Below are 16,535 nucleotides of genomic sequence, written 5' to 3'. Positions count from 1 at the left end.
CGTATAAAGAATAATACAATAAAGAATAATATTTAAAAAGTTATTGCAATTTCATTAGCGAAATACAATAAAATAATTAGACATAAAAATAAAAAAATAAATTAAAGACATACTTACTTGCAAAAACGGGCTATTAAATTTATTGGTAGCTTGTTTGTTTTATGAGTGAGTATACTTACAAAGAAAAGAGGACTGCCGATAAAATTGGTGGGGGTGGTGGAGGGCCTCTATAGCTCGTTTTTGCCAAATTATATCTTAAATTGACAATATATATTTAGAAAAGATTGAATTTATTAAAAATCTCTATAATTGCTAATAATTATAGAGACTTTGATATATACTAGTAATTATATTTGGTAAAAATGAGCTGAAAATTTCGCTAATGCAGTCTTCAGATTGACATCTTAAGACTGTACTTAAGACTGTCTTAAATATAAGATCCGTCTATAAATATTGGCATAAGACACTATTATTACTGTATATCATCTGTGTTTTAGAAATTCTTTAAACTTATGTATAATATCGATCATAGTTCGATAAAATCACTATTACGAATTACTTAAAATAAAAAATATAAAATAAATTCCAAAAATTTATTTAAAATATAAAATCATAGGAATTGGTAAAAAATTGATACATCTTGGTTTAAATAAAAAATATAAAATATAGTTTCATGTGAAAACCTATGTATATAAAAATATTAAATAAAAAATACTGTTAAAAGTATTATTATTTAAAATAATGAATACTAATTAAATAACTCTTTTATTTTAGACAAAATTATTCACGTCTTATTTTAAAATAAAACAATTATACTAGTAATTAAAAATTGGCTGGTAAAAATGGTTTGGTAAAAATGGGCTGAAAATTTGCATAAAGAAACTTCATAATTTTATAAGATATTATAAGACAAAATTCACACACTACATTAACTTGTTTGAATTTTCAATTTCGTTTATTAAAAATTCAACAACTTTTATTTACATATGTAGAAAATGCGAAATTAAAATTTTTTCGTTCAAGAATCCATTAAACTATCCCTCCTATGGATAGTCGGCATGCTTCTATACTGAGGATTTAGTTCAAAGACGAACCACATCTACTTTCGACGATACAATTTTATCGATAGTGTCAGAAAATGTATGAAGTCATGTAGTTCCCAAACTGAAAATGAATGTACTGGCGGTAGGGTACGGATGATTTCGACGGTAACAGGAAGGTCTGCATGGCCTCTTTCAGGTTTCTCTCTGCCATAGGCCTATTTTCTGTGGATGAACAAGCGCATTTTTGGAATTTAAAATGAGAAAGATATATGTTTGATATTTGTCGAAAATGAAAGAGTTCTAATGTAAAAATAAAAAATAAACTTCATATTACTCCCATTGTAGACGCCTTTTTAAGCACATTCTACAATTACATAAGTATAATTGTAAGAATTGACGGTCGAATATTCTTCTCAGTATTCAGTTATAATTGGTAATTTTTTATAATTATGATCACTTACAATTGCGCTTACGCAATTGTAGAACAGACTTTACAAAAATATTAGCGTTTATATTAGCCGTAATCTGTAAGAATTGACTAATCACAGTCAAGTATCTCTCTCTCATAATTAGAAGGGAATACTAGAGTGGTGATTGATTAATTTTTACAGATTACGGTTAATATAAACACTTCCTTAGTGGTAATGAAAGGAACAGGAACAGAGAATAAGAATTTCAACTTATCAGAAATCATGTATTGTGGAATACACAGTTTCTGATAAGTTAAAATTCGTTTTCTCTGTTCTCTGTTCCCTATTCTTTTCATTGTGCGCAGCCTTTAAGCCAGAATTAGATTACGCATTGAGGTTGAAGATTGAAGATTGAAATTTGACCAACGAAGACAAAGGAATTTTAGCTCCTACAATTTTGATTGGTTAAATTTCAATCTTTCAATCTCAATGCATAGTCTGATTCCGCCCTTACATTACGCAAGAATATTATAGGTCTGTTCTTTTTAGCTAAAGTTCTTGCACAGTACGTTTTTCTTCCTTTTCTTTTTGCATTGCAGAGAAAAAGAGCAAAAAATGAACATTGTAAGAAGTTCAGTTAAAAAAAAGAAGCTAAAATCATAGGCTTTTGTATGTCTGCGCGCGCAATTTAATTTCGCATTATATCAAGCCGGCGATGTATTTATTTTTTAAATGTTCTCGAAGCGAGCGACATGCTTTCGACAATATCTACCACCATCGGGATTGTTGTAAAATCATTGAAAGATTATAGAGTGCGTTCTTTACAATTGTGAAGTCTGAACTGAATGAGCTGAAATCTGACACTGCAGATCCACGCGATAGTATATTTATTTTTCTATTTTCTCATTTTCCGCATCGTTATCTGCTTTTCGTAGAATTTCACTGCATTCCACATACAACACACATGTGCGTCTGTCTTTATGGATCTGTCTTTACATTTGGAGAGCTGTATATACGAACGTTCTTTATTTCGTAGCTCGCTAATTTTGCGTCGGTCGATGTCACTAGTGACGATCGAGGATTACACGTGAAGTATGTTAACTGGATTGATTAAACCGCGAGTGACACGAGAGATGAAATTGATCAAAGTTCTGTGGAGGAACTCCACTGTCGTATATAAGAACGGAGTGCAGTGTATATCCTTGAGACATAAGTACGTATTCAAATATTCTTTATAACCTCAAAATGCGCCATGCTAGAAATATATATTATATTGTATTTAGGCCGGTTCCACCAATCTAAGATTAACTTTAATCTCGGTTTAACTTGCTATCTTTTTCTAATTCTGAGAATTAGAAATTGATAAAGAGTAAATTAAACCGAGATTAAAATTAATTTTATACTGATGGAGGCTTTAAGCCCCTTTTCTAAAATTAAACTATGTTGATAGAAATGAGCCAATGTAAGATTAATTTTAATTTCAGTTCAATTAATTCTTCGTCTTTTTCTAATTCTAAAGATTAGAAAAAGACGAAGAGCAAGTGAACCAAAATTAAAGTTAATCTATGTTGGAAATGGTTAAATCTTAATCAGATTTAGTACACTGTGTGCATTATATAGAGAAAATATAATATTGAGATAACATAATTGTTAGTTTACTGATGATGACATCGTTGTAGAGGTACTATAACATCAAATGTGGCTGAAGTAGCGGTGTTTTCACGAGACGGCGACTCCGGAATGACAATCACAGATGCCGGAGACACAAAGCCAAAGGATGATATGATCTTCAACGCTTTGGGAGCGACTGACGAGTTATCATCTTACATAGGATTGGCGAGAGAGTTTGCTTGTGACAGCAAAGTTGAGCATCCATATGTCGACAAACTCAAAAGAGTACAGATGATTTTGTTTGACTTGAGCCATGCCATATCAAAGTCCATGCCTGGAAAGACTAAGTCCTTTGAAAACAAACACACCAAAGATCTGGAAGAATGGATTCTCGAATACGCGAATCAGCTCCCTCCTCCCGAGGACTACATCATTCCAGTAATTACCTAGATATTACTTTTTATGTATACAACATGGTCTTTAAGTATTTTAAAAGATTTTAAAGATGATTTTTCTCTTTGTGATTCAGGAAAAACTGTATGATCATATATTCAAAATGATGAAAACTTATAAGAGGAAAGTCATACACACATTGAAAAATATATGTTTAATAAAAATTAATTAGGCTATGAAATCCTCAATATATTTTATAGTGCTATTAATTAAAATATGTATTTTATAATTCGAAATATTTACATTTGGATTTACACGAATTAAATCAATGTATAACAATTTTATTATATTAATAAGTGCGTCCACAGTCGAATTCATCGTTAGTTTCAAAGAAACAAAATGTCAAAACTGAAAAAAGTTTTTTTTTAAATTTTAAAAATCACTTGGGTTAATTTGAAAACTGTATATATTTCAAGAACATAAAAGTTCATCTTTTGGAGCTATAATTTTTTTTATTCAGTCAGAAGTGAACCAAGTTTGTCTTTGTGCCTGTTTCTTGAAACATACATAAAATTTTGTTAAAATAACTTCAATGATCTTCGAAGTTTTTGGAAAAACGAAATTTTTCCTTTAATCTCAACATCCTATATCTTTGATATCGTTTTGAAAAATAATTTTCATCTTGAACATATAGTTTTGATCTTACTGTGAAGAATTCTTCTTTGAATATTTTGGCAATATATTTAAGGACCATTCTGTATAGACACATATTTCCGAGTCAATTCCAATTCTATTTAATATTTCAAAATTAGGGCGGTGGAAAAGCTTGTGCTTCTCTGCATGTTGCACGAACGGTATGCAGACGTGCCGAGAGGAGTATCACAACACTAGTACGAGAGGGTGCTCTAGATAAAGAGGCACAGACATATTTAAATAGATTATCAGATTTCCTTCTAACAGTATCACGAATTGCAGCCAAATGTGATCAACGTACGGAAAATATTTATATTCCGCGAGCGGATGTGATGGATGAGAAATAAAAGGACTGATTTACAAATTTTTATAGGTACCAACTTCTTGCACACACAACAAATATAATACACACACACACACACACACACACACACATATGCACACATATGTACACATATATATAACACAGTAGTTACAAATATAAATAAATATAGAATAAATATAGAATAGGTATTCTAGTATTATTTGTTATCAAATGTTTGTCTATGTGTTTGATATTTATCAAGTGATAGACACTTACATTTTTGGAATGGATATGTCTTGCATATCTAAAATTGCAATAAATAGAATAAATTTAAACAGAATAAAATTAGTTAAATAAAAGTGTAATTCTTAATCTTAATGAAAAATGTTTATTGCATTTTTTAATAGGAATAGTGTAAGATACTGATAAAATACTGTTGACATGCATGTAGATAATTTACATAATTCAACTTGTAAATACAAATGCAAATTACTTTATTGGCCATATTGTTATAACAATATTATCAACATATATTTAAAATATAAATTATAATTAATAAATACGAATCTCTCTAGTGCATAACAGTGTGTTTAAAAAGATAATAATTCCAGTCATGATTTATGTTAAGAGTTCTTCTCCTTCGACTACTTCATTTAAATTAACTAATTCCAATAAAGCAGTGCCCTTTGTTTCTGATCGTATTAATTCATCTATTCCTCTATATTGACCTGGATCAATTAAGCAAATTATTGTTAACGATCCATTGTCCCACTCTTCCGTTTCCATTTTAGTTGCAAATTTAACAACTTTATCCTTCAATTTCCTAGCTTCTTTTTCTGGAATGACAATTTTGAGCCTCATTTGAACACGTTCCAAAGGCATCACCTCTTTCAATTGTGAGATAACATCCAGTGCCTGTTGCTTGGCATTTCGATTAGGTTTAACAGAAAAGTGTATCTCGTCCCTCATGGCGTTTTCAATCATGGTAACTGGATATGGACGTTTAGTCTCTGGATTTATACACTTACTGGCGACTGTCGTGGCGATGTCTTTGAACATAGACTCTAATGCCAGGTGCCTCTCCTTATCAGAAACTTGAAGTTCGCCTTTGGCAAGGATTTGTTTACAGATTTTAGTCTGATCTTCAGTTTCGAAAGCTTTCATGAGATCTTCCTTCTTCGCCACTTGACCCTTTGATACATTGGTGAATATTGTATGTGTTTGGAGTACTTCGTCAATATCCTTCTCTCTGAAATATATTTAAAAAAAATAATAATAAATGATAAGTATTCAATTACACATTACACAGGGAACAAAAGGAATCTTTTGAATAAAATAGCAGATTAGAAAATTTCTAGATGATTGAAATTGAATTAATAAGTTTCTAAGATGATTTATTTCTACTTAAGAAATAAAAAAGAAAAATCTTGGAGATATAATTGTTGAGGAGATTTAACAGATAGTGATATTATTCGGAAAACAGTGTACTTAATATGAATAAGTTACTGAGAGAAACTGTAAATTAGGTTAAACTGGCATATCATTTTGGCAAAAGTGAACTCACAGTTTGTTTCTCCAAGACACTACTTTATTCTTGTAGCATGCAATTTCGAATCGCTTGCCAGCTTTCTTCATGCGAACAACGGCTACATTCGTTAGCCTTATTTGATTCGTTGGCGTAAATATCTTTGACATTTTTGCAGTGAGTTCGACTCGAGGGATAAACTCAGATAAACTTCAAACAGCGCTTTCAACAAACGATTACGGTGAAATACGCGATGGATTACAGTATTCTTTTTTAAGATATAACTTTGCTTTAGAAAACGTTTCACATTGTTTTGCAAATTAAGCTAGGACCGATACACACGTAACTATGCACGCAATGTGGTGCAATATCAACTGAATTGCTGCAGACGCGAGTATGTAAAAAAATAATAAATAATAGATTAACGTGACATCAAATATTTAATCGATTTAAACATTTACATTGCGTTTTAGCATTTAAATAACTTCATATATAACATCTTTCAGCATATAAATGCATGTAAATTTGTTTTTATAAGGCGTGTACTTTATAAAGCGTTTACTTTACGCCAAGTGCAGAAAGTGTAGTTAAAACGATCCAGTTAGCACTTGATTTTCATTTCGATATTCTCTTTTTCTTTCTTTCTCTCTCTCTCTCTCTCAAATACGTATCTTTAGCATCGAGTAGCGGTAGGTTATTGCATTTGATTTTCTCACTATATCTTTAATAAGTATTACAATTTTTGGATATCTGATTATTAAATTACATCAAGCAAGACTAAGATAAATGGCAAATAAGAATTGCAAAATATAATTATATAGATATTTGTTATTAATAATATGAAAATAACACGAAATTCCCTGGTGGAAATTTTATCATAATTTTTATATGAATTGGAACATTTTTCAGAAATACTCAGAAATATTTGAAAAATTACTATATATTATTTTCTTTCAGAATTTTTTATACAAATGAATTCTGAAATATTCTGAAACTTCTTATAATAAAAAAAATTCCCATAATTAAAAAAAAATATTTAAAAATTTTTTAGATTTTATAACATTTCATTAAAAATTATATTTACAAAAAATTTTGGAAATCTTACAATATTTCGAATAATTAACATATATAAAAAATTCTGAGAAAAGATGTAGATTTTCTGAGAAATGTTCCAATTTATAAAAAATGTGAGAAAGTTACGAAAATATATAGATCGAAATTCTAAAAAATTATATAGAAATTCTGAAAAATTATATGAAAAATTCTGAGAAAAATTTTCATCACAGTTATCAATAAAACACAAAGCACAAAGGCTAATGAGAGTTTTGACACGGTAAACAGTGTGTATAGATAACTCAAAATCATGGCAGATAATACGAATTCATTAAGTTTTTGGCTCCTCTCTCTAATAGCATACTTTATTTGAGGGACGTTTTGGCGAACGTTCTTAGGACTTAGGCTGTTTGCTTTAGCGCTTACAATGACGCTTTAAGAGTCATTTTCATTCTTGTTTATTAAATATTAAACAAGGACAATTTTTATTATCACAAGCACTGTGAGCGCCAAAGCGAACGCAGCCATAAGGATATCCTCTGAATGTTCTTTGGAACGTCCCTTGGAGATCTGTGCTATTAGGGCTTCGAACCATCTTCAGTTACTATATGCAATATAATGAACATATCATTTCTTTATAAATAGAGGAGCAAACAAACTCTCCAACAAAATTTCTGATAAATGACATATGGTTATACATTCTTCATTATAAACGATAATCCTTTATTTTAAATAGCTGTCCTTTAAATTTATTTGTTTTTTTCAAAATTCAATTTTGTCCTTTGTTTTTCAATATTATCCTTTATTTTGACATTACGGGAAATTCTTTTAATTTATATAATTAGTATTCTAATATTATATTAATGAGCAAATTTTTATGGAAAATATTTTACAGTTTCATGCATATAAATATTAGGTGTTGGAATTAATTCGTAGCGTTTTTTAATGAAAGAATGTTATTTATTTCACATGAGCATTAAAAAATACATTAATGAAAGTAATCCCCATCACTTATAAAACGCTACGAATTAATTCCAACACCTAATACAATTTGTTCTTGTTAATTATATTTCTTAAATTTAAAATTAAATTTATTCAAACTAAAGTTGCTTTCATTTTTTATTATTTCAAATCTTTTATTAATTCAGATCAGGAGTTCCAATACAATCGAATCAGTTTCGAATTATCAGAAAACTGCGCATTATCTCAATTTGATTATACCGGGCAATAAAGTTTTATAATGTACAGATTTTTGATACAAAACTGGTTTGAAAACATATAGGAACAAAGCCCTAAAATTTTCATATTTTGTTCTTTATTTTCTTGAAGAAAATATGGTCATCGTACACATGATTAATCAAGTGGCAATAAATGAATATGTCGAGACTCTGTCAATATATTTTTAACAATTTAATTTTATCTACCTTGTTTATCCAGAAAAGATGAAAGGAGGCAATTCATATTTAAAGATATTTATTATCTTTATATTTCAATAGCACTAAAAACGTTATTATTATTTTCGATGTTTGCATAAATAATTGTACAAATATGAGGTACATTCAGAACGATAGATTGAGTGTTCAATGAGCTTTTTGATCTGATTATATTTTAGAATCTGACGAAATATGTCAGATGAAGGAACTACCCTGAGGGTGCGTTCCACTAAATGTTCGCACTTCCGTATCATTCCATCTTTGTCTAATATTTGATGATAAGAAGGATGACATGAGCATTGTGAACGTTAAGTAGAACGCGCTCTGAGCTGTTAGTGAACGGTTGTCGCACACGTATAGTCTCTTAAATACATAGAACATCTTACAATTAGTCATTTTCTTTTTATTAAAACGACAGAATAAATATTTTCTTATTAAAAATATATAAAACACGAACATTCATATTTCTTTTCTTCTTATTAAAATATCGCAATTTTCATAACAGATAGAAAAGCATTATTTTTGTAATTGCTATATCAATTGTTAAAAAAATAAATAATATTATATAAATTCATATTCGTAAAAATAAATTTATGATATGACAAGAGAACATTAGGCATTAAACTTTTCTTGAAATCAAAGAAGATTAGGTAAAAGAACCTAATCTTTTTTGATTAAAATAATAATATATAATTATCATAAAATTAATTTAGTTTATCAGAGGACATTGCATCTTAAAGGTGATATATTAACAGTTGAAATAATTGAAAATCATAAGAGTCATGATACACAAAAAACTTAGTAGTAAAATGTAAGCGAATTGGCCACAATCACAGTAGAGACTATAAAGCCATAATGTAATGCGTGATCTACAATGGCAGTAGTGGATGAGATTGTAAAAATAAGAAAATTGATTAATCATAGTCGAATTTGAGAAGAATAATCGATTCTGATTAGTCGATTTTTTACTCTTATAGCCTTATCCACTACTTTTACTGCCATTATAGATTATAAAGGCGTGATCGACTAGAGATTAAGAAAAATTCTTTAGTCTGATCATTGCCTTAATAGCAAATATTATCAATATTTATTGTTTAATTACCAACATCTTATTGCTTATGGTCTTACAATTTTCACTGTGATTGGCCAATTCGCTTACTGTTTACGTTTTATTACTTAAATTTTTTGTATTCTAAAGCCCTAATGCTTGAACATTATTTTAGATATTCTTTTTAAAGTTCTTATATGGTTCATTTTTCTTCCTTTTCTTTTCACGTTAGAGAGAAAAAAAAGAAAAGCTAAACCATGCAAGAAGTTCAGCTAAAGAGAGTAGGTATATTGGTACTTTCTTTTGTCTAATGAAGTACGATGCCTTTATAAGACCTTACAAATAAAATGCTTTTGCTATACGGATAGGATTATCTTAACAGATACAAATTTATAAATAAGTATAATTTTGTAAAACATTCTAAAACGCATTGTAACATAAATCAATAATGATGTTCAATTACAGGGTAATGTATATCGTTGTAACATTTAACATTTCTATTTTGTATCTTATAGACTTTTCTTATTATACACTTTCTCATTCACAGATATACATGTATACTTATATACAGAGATACACACGTACATACGCATACATATTCAAGCAGAACAAATCATAATAACATCAAAATGACATTAAAATGAATCAGAAATGATTGAAAAATGACTTAATGACCATTTTGAAACTCTTTTGACATTTTGATATCATATATGACTTGTTCCGCTTGGGTATATACAATAATACATATATAATAAATTACGGATGGTAATAATCCTCAATAAACTATTATTTATATTTTAACAATAGTTTTATATGAGAATTGATAATTCTTTTTTTTATAAGCTCTCCGAAGCGTCGCTCGGTGCGATTGATTCGCGATTTGTAGATCCAAGTGCAATTTCACTTGCGCCCAGGTACGCTTTGATCACCAAACACCGTTCGAATCCGGCGTTAAACTATAGGTCCCATATATCAGTGTATATTGTATAGATCCCTTAGACTTAGGCCGGAATTAGACTATTCATTGAAGATTGAGATTAAAGATTAAAGATTGAAATTTCATCAATGAGAACAAAAAAATTTTGGGTCCTTTTGTTCCGATTGGTCAAACTTCAATCTTTTAATCTTCAATCTCATTCTTCAATACGTAGTCTGATTTCGGCCTTACAGAGGTTGGACATTAGGCTAACAATCTAATTCCGAAAAAATCTATTATTACTGAAACTGTAAGCTGATTGGCTTACCACTGGCGAGAACTCGGATCGAGAAATGTATAGCCAATCAGCTTATAGTTTTTTACCGGCAAGTTGATTGGCTATGCATTTCTCGAACCGAGAATTCGAACCGAATTTTAGCATCGTGGACACAAGTTTTAGATCAGAATTAGGCTACGCATTGAAGATTCAGATTGAAAAATTGAAATTTAACCAATTAAAACGATAGGAACTAAAATTCCTTTGCCCTTATTGATCAAATTTCAATCTTCAATCTCAATCTTCAATGCGTAGTCTGATCCCGGCCTAACGTGTATTGACACTTAATGCGAATACTTTGAACATTTTTAAAAATTTTATTTATGATTTGAAAACTAAAGTATGTAGGACATACGTTCATATAACGCTTTTTATTTATTTTAGTATATAGATTTACCTCCTAAAAGTATTGGACATGCATTGATATGCATTTATGAATCATCCTGTATGTTACAAATATAAATATAGTTACTAAAAAAATATAATTACTAAAAATTACAATAATATTTTTGCTATATACTTGGAATACTATTATGACTAGCTCTTTCCATTTTTAAAATAAGTAGCAAGAGAGAGTTTTTTAAAATAGATATCGAATGCTGTCTCCCTCTAAGAGAGTTCTTATATCTTCAAATTTTTATCACAATGTTACTTGTATGTGATATTTTTTCTTGAACTTTCTAACTTCTGCTCAATGTAACTAAAATAATATTATTTAATGATAATAAAGTATTAGGATGAGAAATTGAGATGTTAAAAGAATAGAAAATATTGTTCAAAACATTGAAGCGATACATATTGAGAAGTTGAGAAAATATTAAAAAATTGAAATATCGAATACAAAATAATTTACTAAATAATTTAATATAATGATTAATAATTAAATTCCTCTATTGTTCATCGTTCCGTGAGTGATTCGCATAAGCAGAATATTCATAATACTGTTTATCAGTTCAGCATTGCGGTATTTGTCTTTGCGAACTTTGTACTTAAATCTTACAGACGATTTAGCCTGTTAATTTTTCTTTTCTACACGCATTGTTTCTTTGGACTACAAATATAAAAATTATTCAAAGTTTTGCATTAAAGTAAATAGTTAATAAATGTCTAAATGTAGACCTACATTGTGTAAATCCAGCAGGTATGACATCCTTGCCTACACTCATAAATGGTCACTTGTGGGGTGATCATATGATCGGCAAAAAGATTGCGTAAATTAGTGTTCCATCGCTTAGGTGAATACGAAGGTTGCTTGAAAAGATTTCTTGCTGATGTCAAATGTCCTGTTGCTTTATCTAATTGCTAAAGATAATGAAAAAATTTACTCAGAATCCTTAAATCTTTATTTTGATTAAAATTTTTCTTTTTGAATTTTATTATAAGTCTGTATATGCATCTTTTGCAAATTTATATAATTTAGGAACCTTGCAATGAATCTTTGCATCTCGTCGCCATTTCCATAGCTGTTTGTCAGTTAAAGCAATATTTCTGTCAATAATTTTACTTTGCTTCCAATTCGTTTTAATCAAGTAGCTTGAATGTACTGATTCCAGTTCTATGCCCGGTTGTGTTTGTTGTGAGGGAATTAACATTGTTGTTTCTTTCAAAGATAATTCAGAAGATATTGCCACATCTTCTAGAGAGGCAATAAGTTCAATCCTTGTCGCTGCATTTTCAAAGGATAACTGTAAAATAATATACATATATGTGTATATATACATACATATATATATATATATATATATATGTTATATATATATATATATATATATATTATATAAATTTTCAATTTATTTATTATCAATTTTCGCAATAGTTAACAAGATATTAATTACTAAAAATTGTCAATATTGGTCTTGTAATTTTTTACTCAAATACTATTAACTTTACAGAAAAACTACACAGATAAAAATCATTTATTTTCTTCTCATAGAACTCTCATAGAACTTTAAAATCAATATTTGGTAATTTTTATAATTAATGTCTTGTTAACTATTGCGAAAATTGCAAAATGGTAAAGGACTTTTCGACTCAGTTTAGTCCGCTCTTTCTATACAAAAGCGATTGGCCAAACTTACGGAACACCTTGTATATATAAAAAGAATTAGAATTTAAAATTAAATAAATAAAAAATAACACTAAATAATTTGTCAAACAAAAAGATAAAAGAAAATGATGTACAAATAGTTTAATTTCTAAAAATTTGTTGTAGTCATTATGTCATGGCAAACATTCTCGTTTGCCTTCTACTTTATGAACTTAAAATCATGATGTAAGAATACAAGATGCTTCATTGCGCATAATGGTAGTCAAATATAACTTTTGTACAATTTTTTTTATTGGTGGTAAATTTCTAATAGCGGCTTTATATTGGATTTTAACATTTTAGATTAATTTTCTGATTAATCGTCAACTATGGAAGCGAAACATCCTGTATTCTTATATCATGCTTAAAATATTCTTATTATATCCTAACGATAATCATTATCAATATAATCATAAACAAGTACATACACGTTTTTTCTTTGTAGATGTTTCCGATTGAATTTGTTGCGGCTGTCGGTTTTGTAGAATGAGAGATAATTTATCTTTGGATTTTTTTTTTTTTTTCGATATATCCACACGCATTGGACTAAGAGTATCTTGAGATGATTGTCGATGAACTGTTCATTATAATTTAATTGAAATATAATAATACATTTGAGAGTATCATATTTGATATACCATTAATGCATTTACCTTTTGGGAATGTTATCTCAGTCATCTTCTATGAGATGTTTTGTTTCTTGTTAATTTACAACTTTTTATAGATCACTAGAAAATCATTAATAGTAAACTATATGTCATTCTTTGTATTAAAAGTATGACATAAATTAATTTTTTAAGATAATGATATAAAAGTGAAAAAAAATGAAAGAAAATGATTGCACAGACTATCGTTACTTGTGAAGAATTTTTTCTAAAATTATAGAAAGTTATTAGATATAAAAAAGACATAAGAATCATATACTAAAGTCCATGGCACACACAAAAACATAAAGCAGTAAAACACAAACAGTAAGAAAAGATAAAATTGGATTCGCTATTGGCCTTACGGTCTCTATTGTGATTGGCCAATTTATTCACTGCTTACGTTTTACTGCTTTACGCTTTTGTGTATGCTATGGGGTTAATAGTAAGACACTATAATCACATTCAATTATAAATTTCAACTTTTCATCTTTTAAGCAATCAAAATTCAGGGGTGTCATATCTCGCATCTGTGAATAAAAAAGATTTTAATATTATTTGAATACAATAGAAATGAATAAAATTTACAAAGAGTAAAAGTTTAAAAATGTAAGGAGTACATAGGAGGATAATATTTCAAAAAATATAAGATTTAAGAATACAAATTTGCTAAAGTTTACATTAAATCTTACAAAATCTTCATTTACAGTTAATTGTTGCTTATGACCAGGACTTCCAGCAGAAAGAGCATATAAGTTTGCTTTCAATTGAGTGTTAAGAAAATCTTGAAGCAATTCTATGTCAAGATATTCAATATCTTCAAATCCATTTTCTTTGTTCTGTGCAGCAGTGAGATCTATCGCTTTTCTTTTTTGAGGGTACAATTAAGATTTTATTCAAATTCAAAAGCTTCCTCTGAAAAGTAACGAAATTATGTAGACTGATGTGGATAGAATACCATACTATATACAGGATGTTTCTGATCACCAATAATCAGGACACAAAATTAAAGATTTTCTCGAATCTATCAAGCCTAATAATTTTTTGATTCATGGCATAATTAAATAATAAACCATTTTTAAAAATTATTTATAACAAGTTTATAATATTATTATTTATATCATTATTTATAACAACCCAGTGAAAAATTTTTCATGCATGAATATAAATATGTATAAACATATATGTATAAATACGCATAAATATTCATAAACATATGTATAATATTATATATGAAATATATCTATATATCCTTCTTTCTTTTGTAAAATTACTTTTTAATGTAACAGAAATAATAACAGTAATGTGAAAACATAAAAAATAATTAAAGAGATAGTTTTCGCATTGTTTGTTTTAGAAAAAAACAAGTTTGGAAAAATGTAAAAAAAATTGCTCATATATAATTATGCATAATTTTATATATAATTGTACATAAGTAATTTTTTTACATTTCTTCAAATTTGATTTTTTGTAAAACAAATAGTGCGAAAATTACCTTGTTAATTATTTTGAATGTTTTCATATTACTATTATTATTTCTATTACATTAAAAAGTAAATTTATAAAAAAAAAGGATGTATGAACATGTATGGACATATTTCATATATAATTATATATGTTTATGAATATTTATACGTGTTATGTATGTTTATACATATTTATATATATTCATGCATGAAAAATTTTTTATCGGGAAGTTTTCAAAATGATCTTTATTTTATTGTATGCATAATGTGGCTCTATCATTAATTATGTCATTTGTATTTCGCTGTTGGTATCTTTTCATCTATAGTTTATAAAAATTTGGTAGAAACTAAATAAGAGATTATGACCCAATTACACTTCGCCTTTGCAACTGTAAATGAAAATGCTACAGCGAAGTACAAAATCTAATTCATGAGCCACATTATGCATATAATAAAATGGAGACCATAATAAAATGGAAACTTGTTAAAAATAATTTAAAAAAATAATTTATTAACTACACTGTGGATCAAGAAATTATTAGACTCAATAGATTCGGGAAAATCCTTAATTTTGTAATGTCCCGATTGCGGGTGATCAGAAACATCCCATGAAATAAAAATTCATTCTGATAATATTTAATTGATAAAAATGAAATTTCGTTATGCCACACATTAATTGTAACACATACGAACAAAATCATTCTGATTTGCCATTGCACAACTAAATTCTTACCAAAAAGAAAATTTTTTTTATGAAAAATAAAAAAATAAAATAAAAAATGAAAGAACATTCATTATAAACATTCAGAATTGAGGATATAAATGAAATAATATACCAACCTATGCAACAATTCAATGTCCTTGGATGACTAAAATATATTCTATCTCATTTATGTCACCATATTGAACGTCCCAAGAATGTTATTTGGACATTCCATAATAAAGTTATTTTAAGATATATAGACATTTTCAGAGTCCTCCACTCAAATATACCCATCTAAAGAATATTTAGATTCCTCTTCGGTGTTCGGGATGGGACGTTCTAATTATCACTTTATTCATCTGGGAGAATGAAAAATCACACGGAGCACTGGGAACGCATTCAGATTCCTATCTGAATGTTTCCCTCATGTTATCCTTGTTTAATATTCAATGAATAAGGGCGTGTTCAAATTCCCACCCGAGTGTTCCCCAGGTATCGTGTTATCCTTGTTTAACATTCAGTGAATAAGGATAAAATTATTCTCGGATAGCATTCGAGTGGGAATCAACACTCTGATGGAACGGATGCTGCAGAGTGATGGTGATGTAATACAGACTTCGTATAGTAAAGATACGTATACGTCGCAAAATGCATTGATAATATTGAAATTTTATATTTTAGGTTATGTATGCCATAGATTTTTATTGTTAATACATTTCAGAATGTATTTGAAGGTGTCAAATTCGAAGTTTTAGATGTTAAAAGATGAATTATGTAAATTATAAAAAATAGTCAATTAACGAACCTTAATACTTAACAGATAATTATTTATTCGTTATAAAAATCAATAAATTTAACGATCTGATAATA

General features: G+C 28.4%; 3 protein-coding genes across 9 annotated transcripts; 1 reads left to right on the top strand and 2 right to left on the bottom strand.

Annotated features, from left to right (window-relative positions):
* Positions 1–2,271: 2,271 nt before the first annotated feature.
* Positions 2,272–5,036, top strand: LOC105146378 (corrinoid adenosyltransferase MMAB). 3 transcript variants are annotated; one of them, XM_087404601.1, is made up of 4 exons: positions 2,272–2,419; positions 2,490–2,666; positions 3,133–3,502; positions 4,270–5,036. In XM_087404601.1, the coding sequence occupies exons 2-4, from the start codon at positions 2,548–2,550 to the stop codon at positions 4,495–4,497; spliced, it is 717 nt and encodes a 238-aa protein (XP_087260727.1). In that variant the 5' UTR covers positions 2,272–2,419; positions 2,490–2,547; the 3' UTR covers positions 4,498–5,036. The 3 variants fall into 3 exon arrangements, with proteins under 3 accessions (XP_087260727.1, XP_087260729.1, XP_087260728.1); XM_087404602.1 differs by having other exon boundaries at positions 2,317–2,334; XM_087404603.1 differs by lacking the exon at positions 4,270–5,036 and adding an exon at positions 3,594–3,782 and having other exon boundaries at positions 2,272–2,666.
* Sbds (SBDS ribosome maturation factor) lies at positions 4,932–6,588 on the bottom strand. Its single transcript, XM_011056582.2, has 2 exons — positions 6,019–6,588; positions 4,932–5,703 (listed from the first exon to the last, which is right to left on the bottom strand). Exons 1-2 carry the CDS (start codon positions 6,147–6,149, stop codon positions 5,073–5,075), a joined length of 762 nt encoding a protein of 253 aa, XP_011054884.1. The 5' UTR covers positions 6,150–6,588; the 3' UTR covers positions 4,932–5,072.
* A 1,742-nt stretch (positions 6,589–8,330) lies between these two features.
* LOC105146380 (uncharacterized) lies at positions 8,331–15,946 on the bottom strand. 5 transcript variants are annotated; one of them, XM_087404605.1, is made up of 8 exons: positions 15,803–15,946; positions 14,189–14,411; positions 13,960–14,026; positions 13,506–13,725; positions 13,281–13,429; positions 12,191–12,451; positions 11,890–12,068; positions 8,331–11,817 (listed from the first exon to the last, which is right to left on the bottom strand). In XM_087404605.1, the coding sequence occupies exons 4-8, from the start codon at positions 13,528–13,530 to the stop codon at positions 11,796–11,798; spliced, it is 636 nt and encodes a 211-aa protein (XP_087260731.1). In that variant the 5' UTR covers positions 13,531–13,725; positions 13,960–14,026; positions 14,189–14,411; positions 15,803–15,946; the 3' UTR covers positions 8,331–11,795. The 5 variants fall into 5 exon arrangements, with proteins under 5 accessions (XP_087260731.1, XP_011054887.1, XP_011054888.1 ...); XM_011056585.2 differs by having other exon boundaries at positions 13,506–13,580; XM_011056586.2 differs by having other exon boundaries at positions 13,506–13,580; positions 13,900–14,026; positions 14,204–14,411.
* Positions 15,947–16,535: the final 589 nt, after the last annotated feature.

Source organism: Acromyrmex echinatior, chromosome 3 (genome assembly GCF_024713525.1).
Source record: "Acromyrmex echinatior isolate Ae372 chromosome 3, ASM2471352v2, whole genome shotgun sequence".
NCBI classification, from domain to species: domain Eukaryota; kingdom Metazoa; phylum Arthropoda; class Insecta; order Hymenoptera; family Formicidae; genus Acromyrmex; species Acromyrmex echinatior.
The sequence above is the reverse complement of the archived record's forward strand: the minus strand, read 5'-3'. Positions and strand labels throughout refer to the sequence as shown.

Bases quoted from the DNA above. Each gene is read 5' to 3' on its own strand.
- LOC105146378 (XM_087404601.1), top strand. From the start codon at position 2,548: ATGTTAACTGGATTGATTAAACCGCGAGTGACACGAGAGATGAAATTG. The intron at 2,667-3,132 runs GTACGTATTCAA...ACATCGTTGTAG, and splicing joins TGTATATCCTTGAGACATAA to AGGTACTATAACATCAAATG. The intron at 3,503-4,269 runs GTAATTACCTAG...TTTCAAAATTAG, and splicing joins CCGAGGACTACATCATTCCA to GGCGGTGGAAAAGCTTGTGC.
- Sbds (XM_011056582.2), bottom strand. From the start codon at position 6,149: ATGTCAAAGATATTTACGCCAACGAATCAAATAAGGCTAACGAATGTA. The intron at 5,704-6,018 runs GTGAGTTCACTT...AATATATTTCAG, and splicing joins GTGTCTTGGAGAAACAAACT to AGAGAAGGATATTGACGAAG.
- LOC105146380 (XM_087404605.1), bottom strand. From the start codon at position 13,530: ATGACTGAGATAACATTCCCAAAAG. The intron at 13,430-13,505 runs GTAAATGCATTA...TATAATGAACAG, and splicing joins TGAGATAACATTCCCAAAAG to TTCATCGACAATCATCTCAA. The intron at 12,069-12,190 runs GTTCCTAAATTA...CATTATCTTTAG, and splicing joins ATGCAAAGATTCATTGCAAG to CAATTAGATAAAGCAACAGG.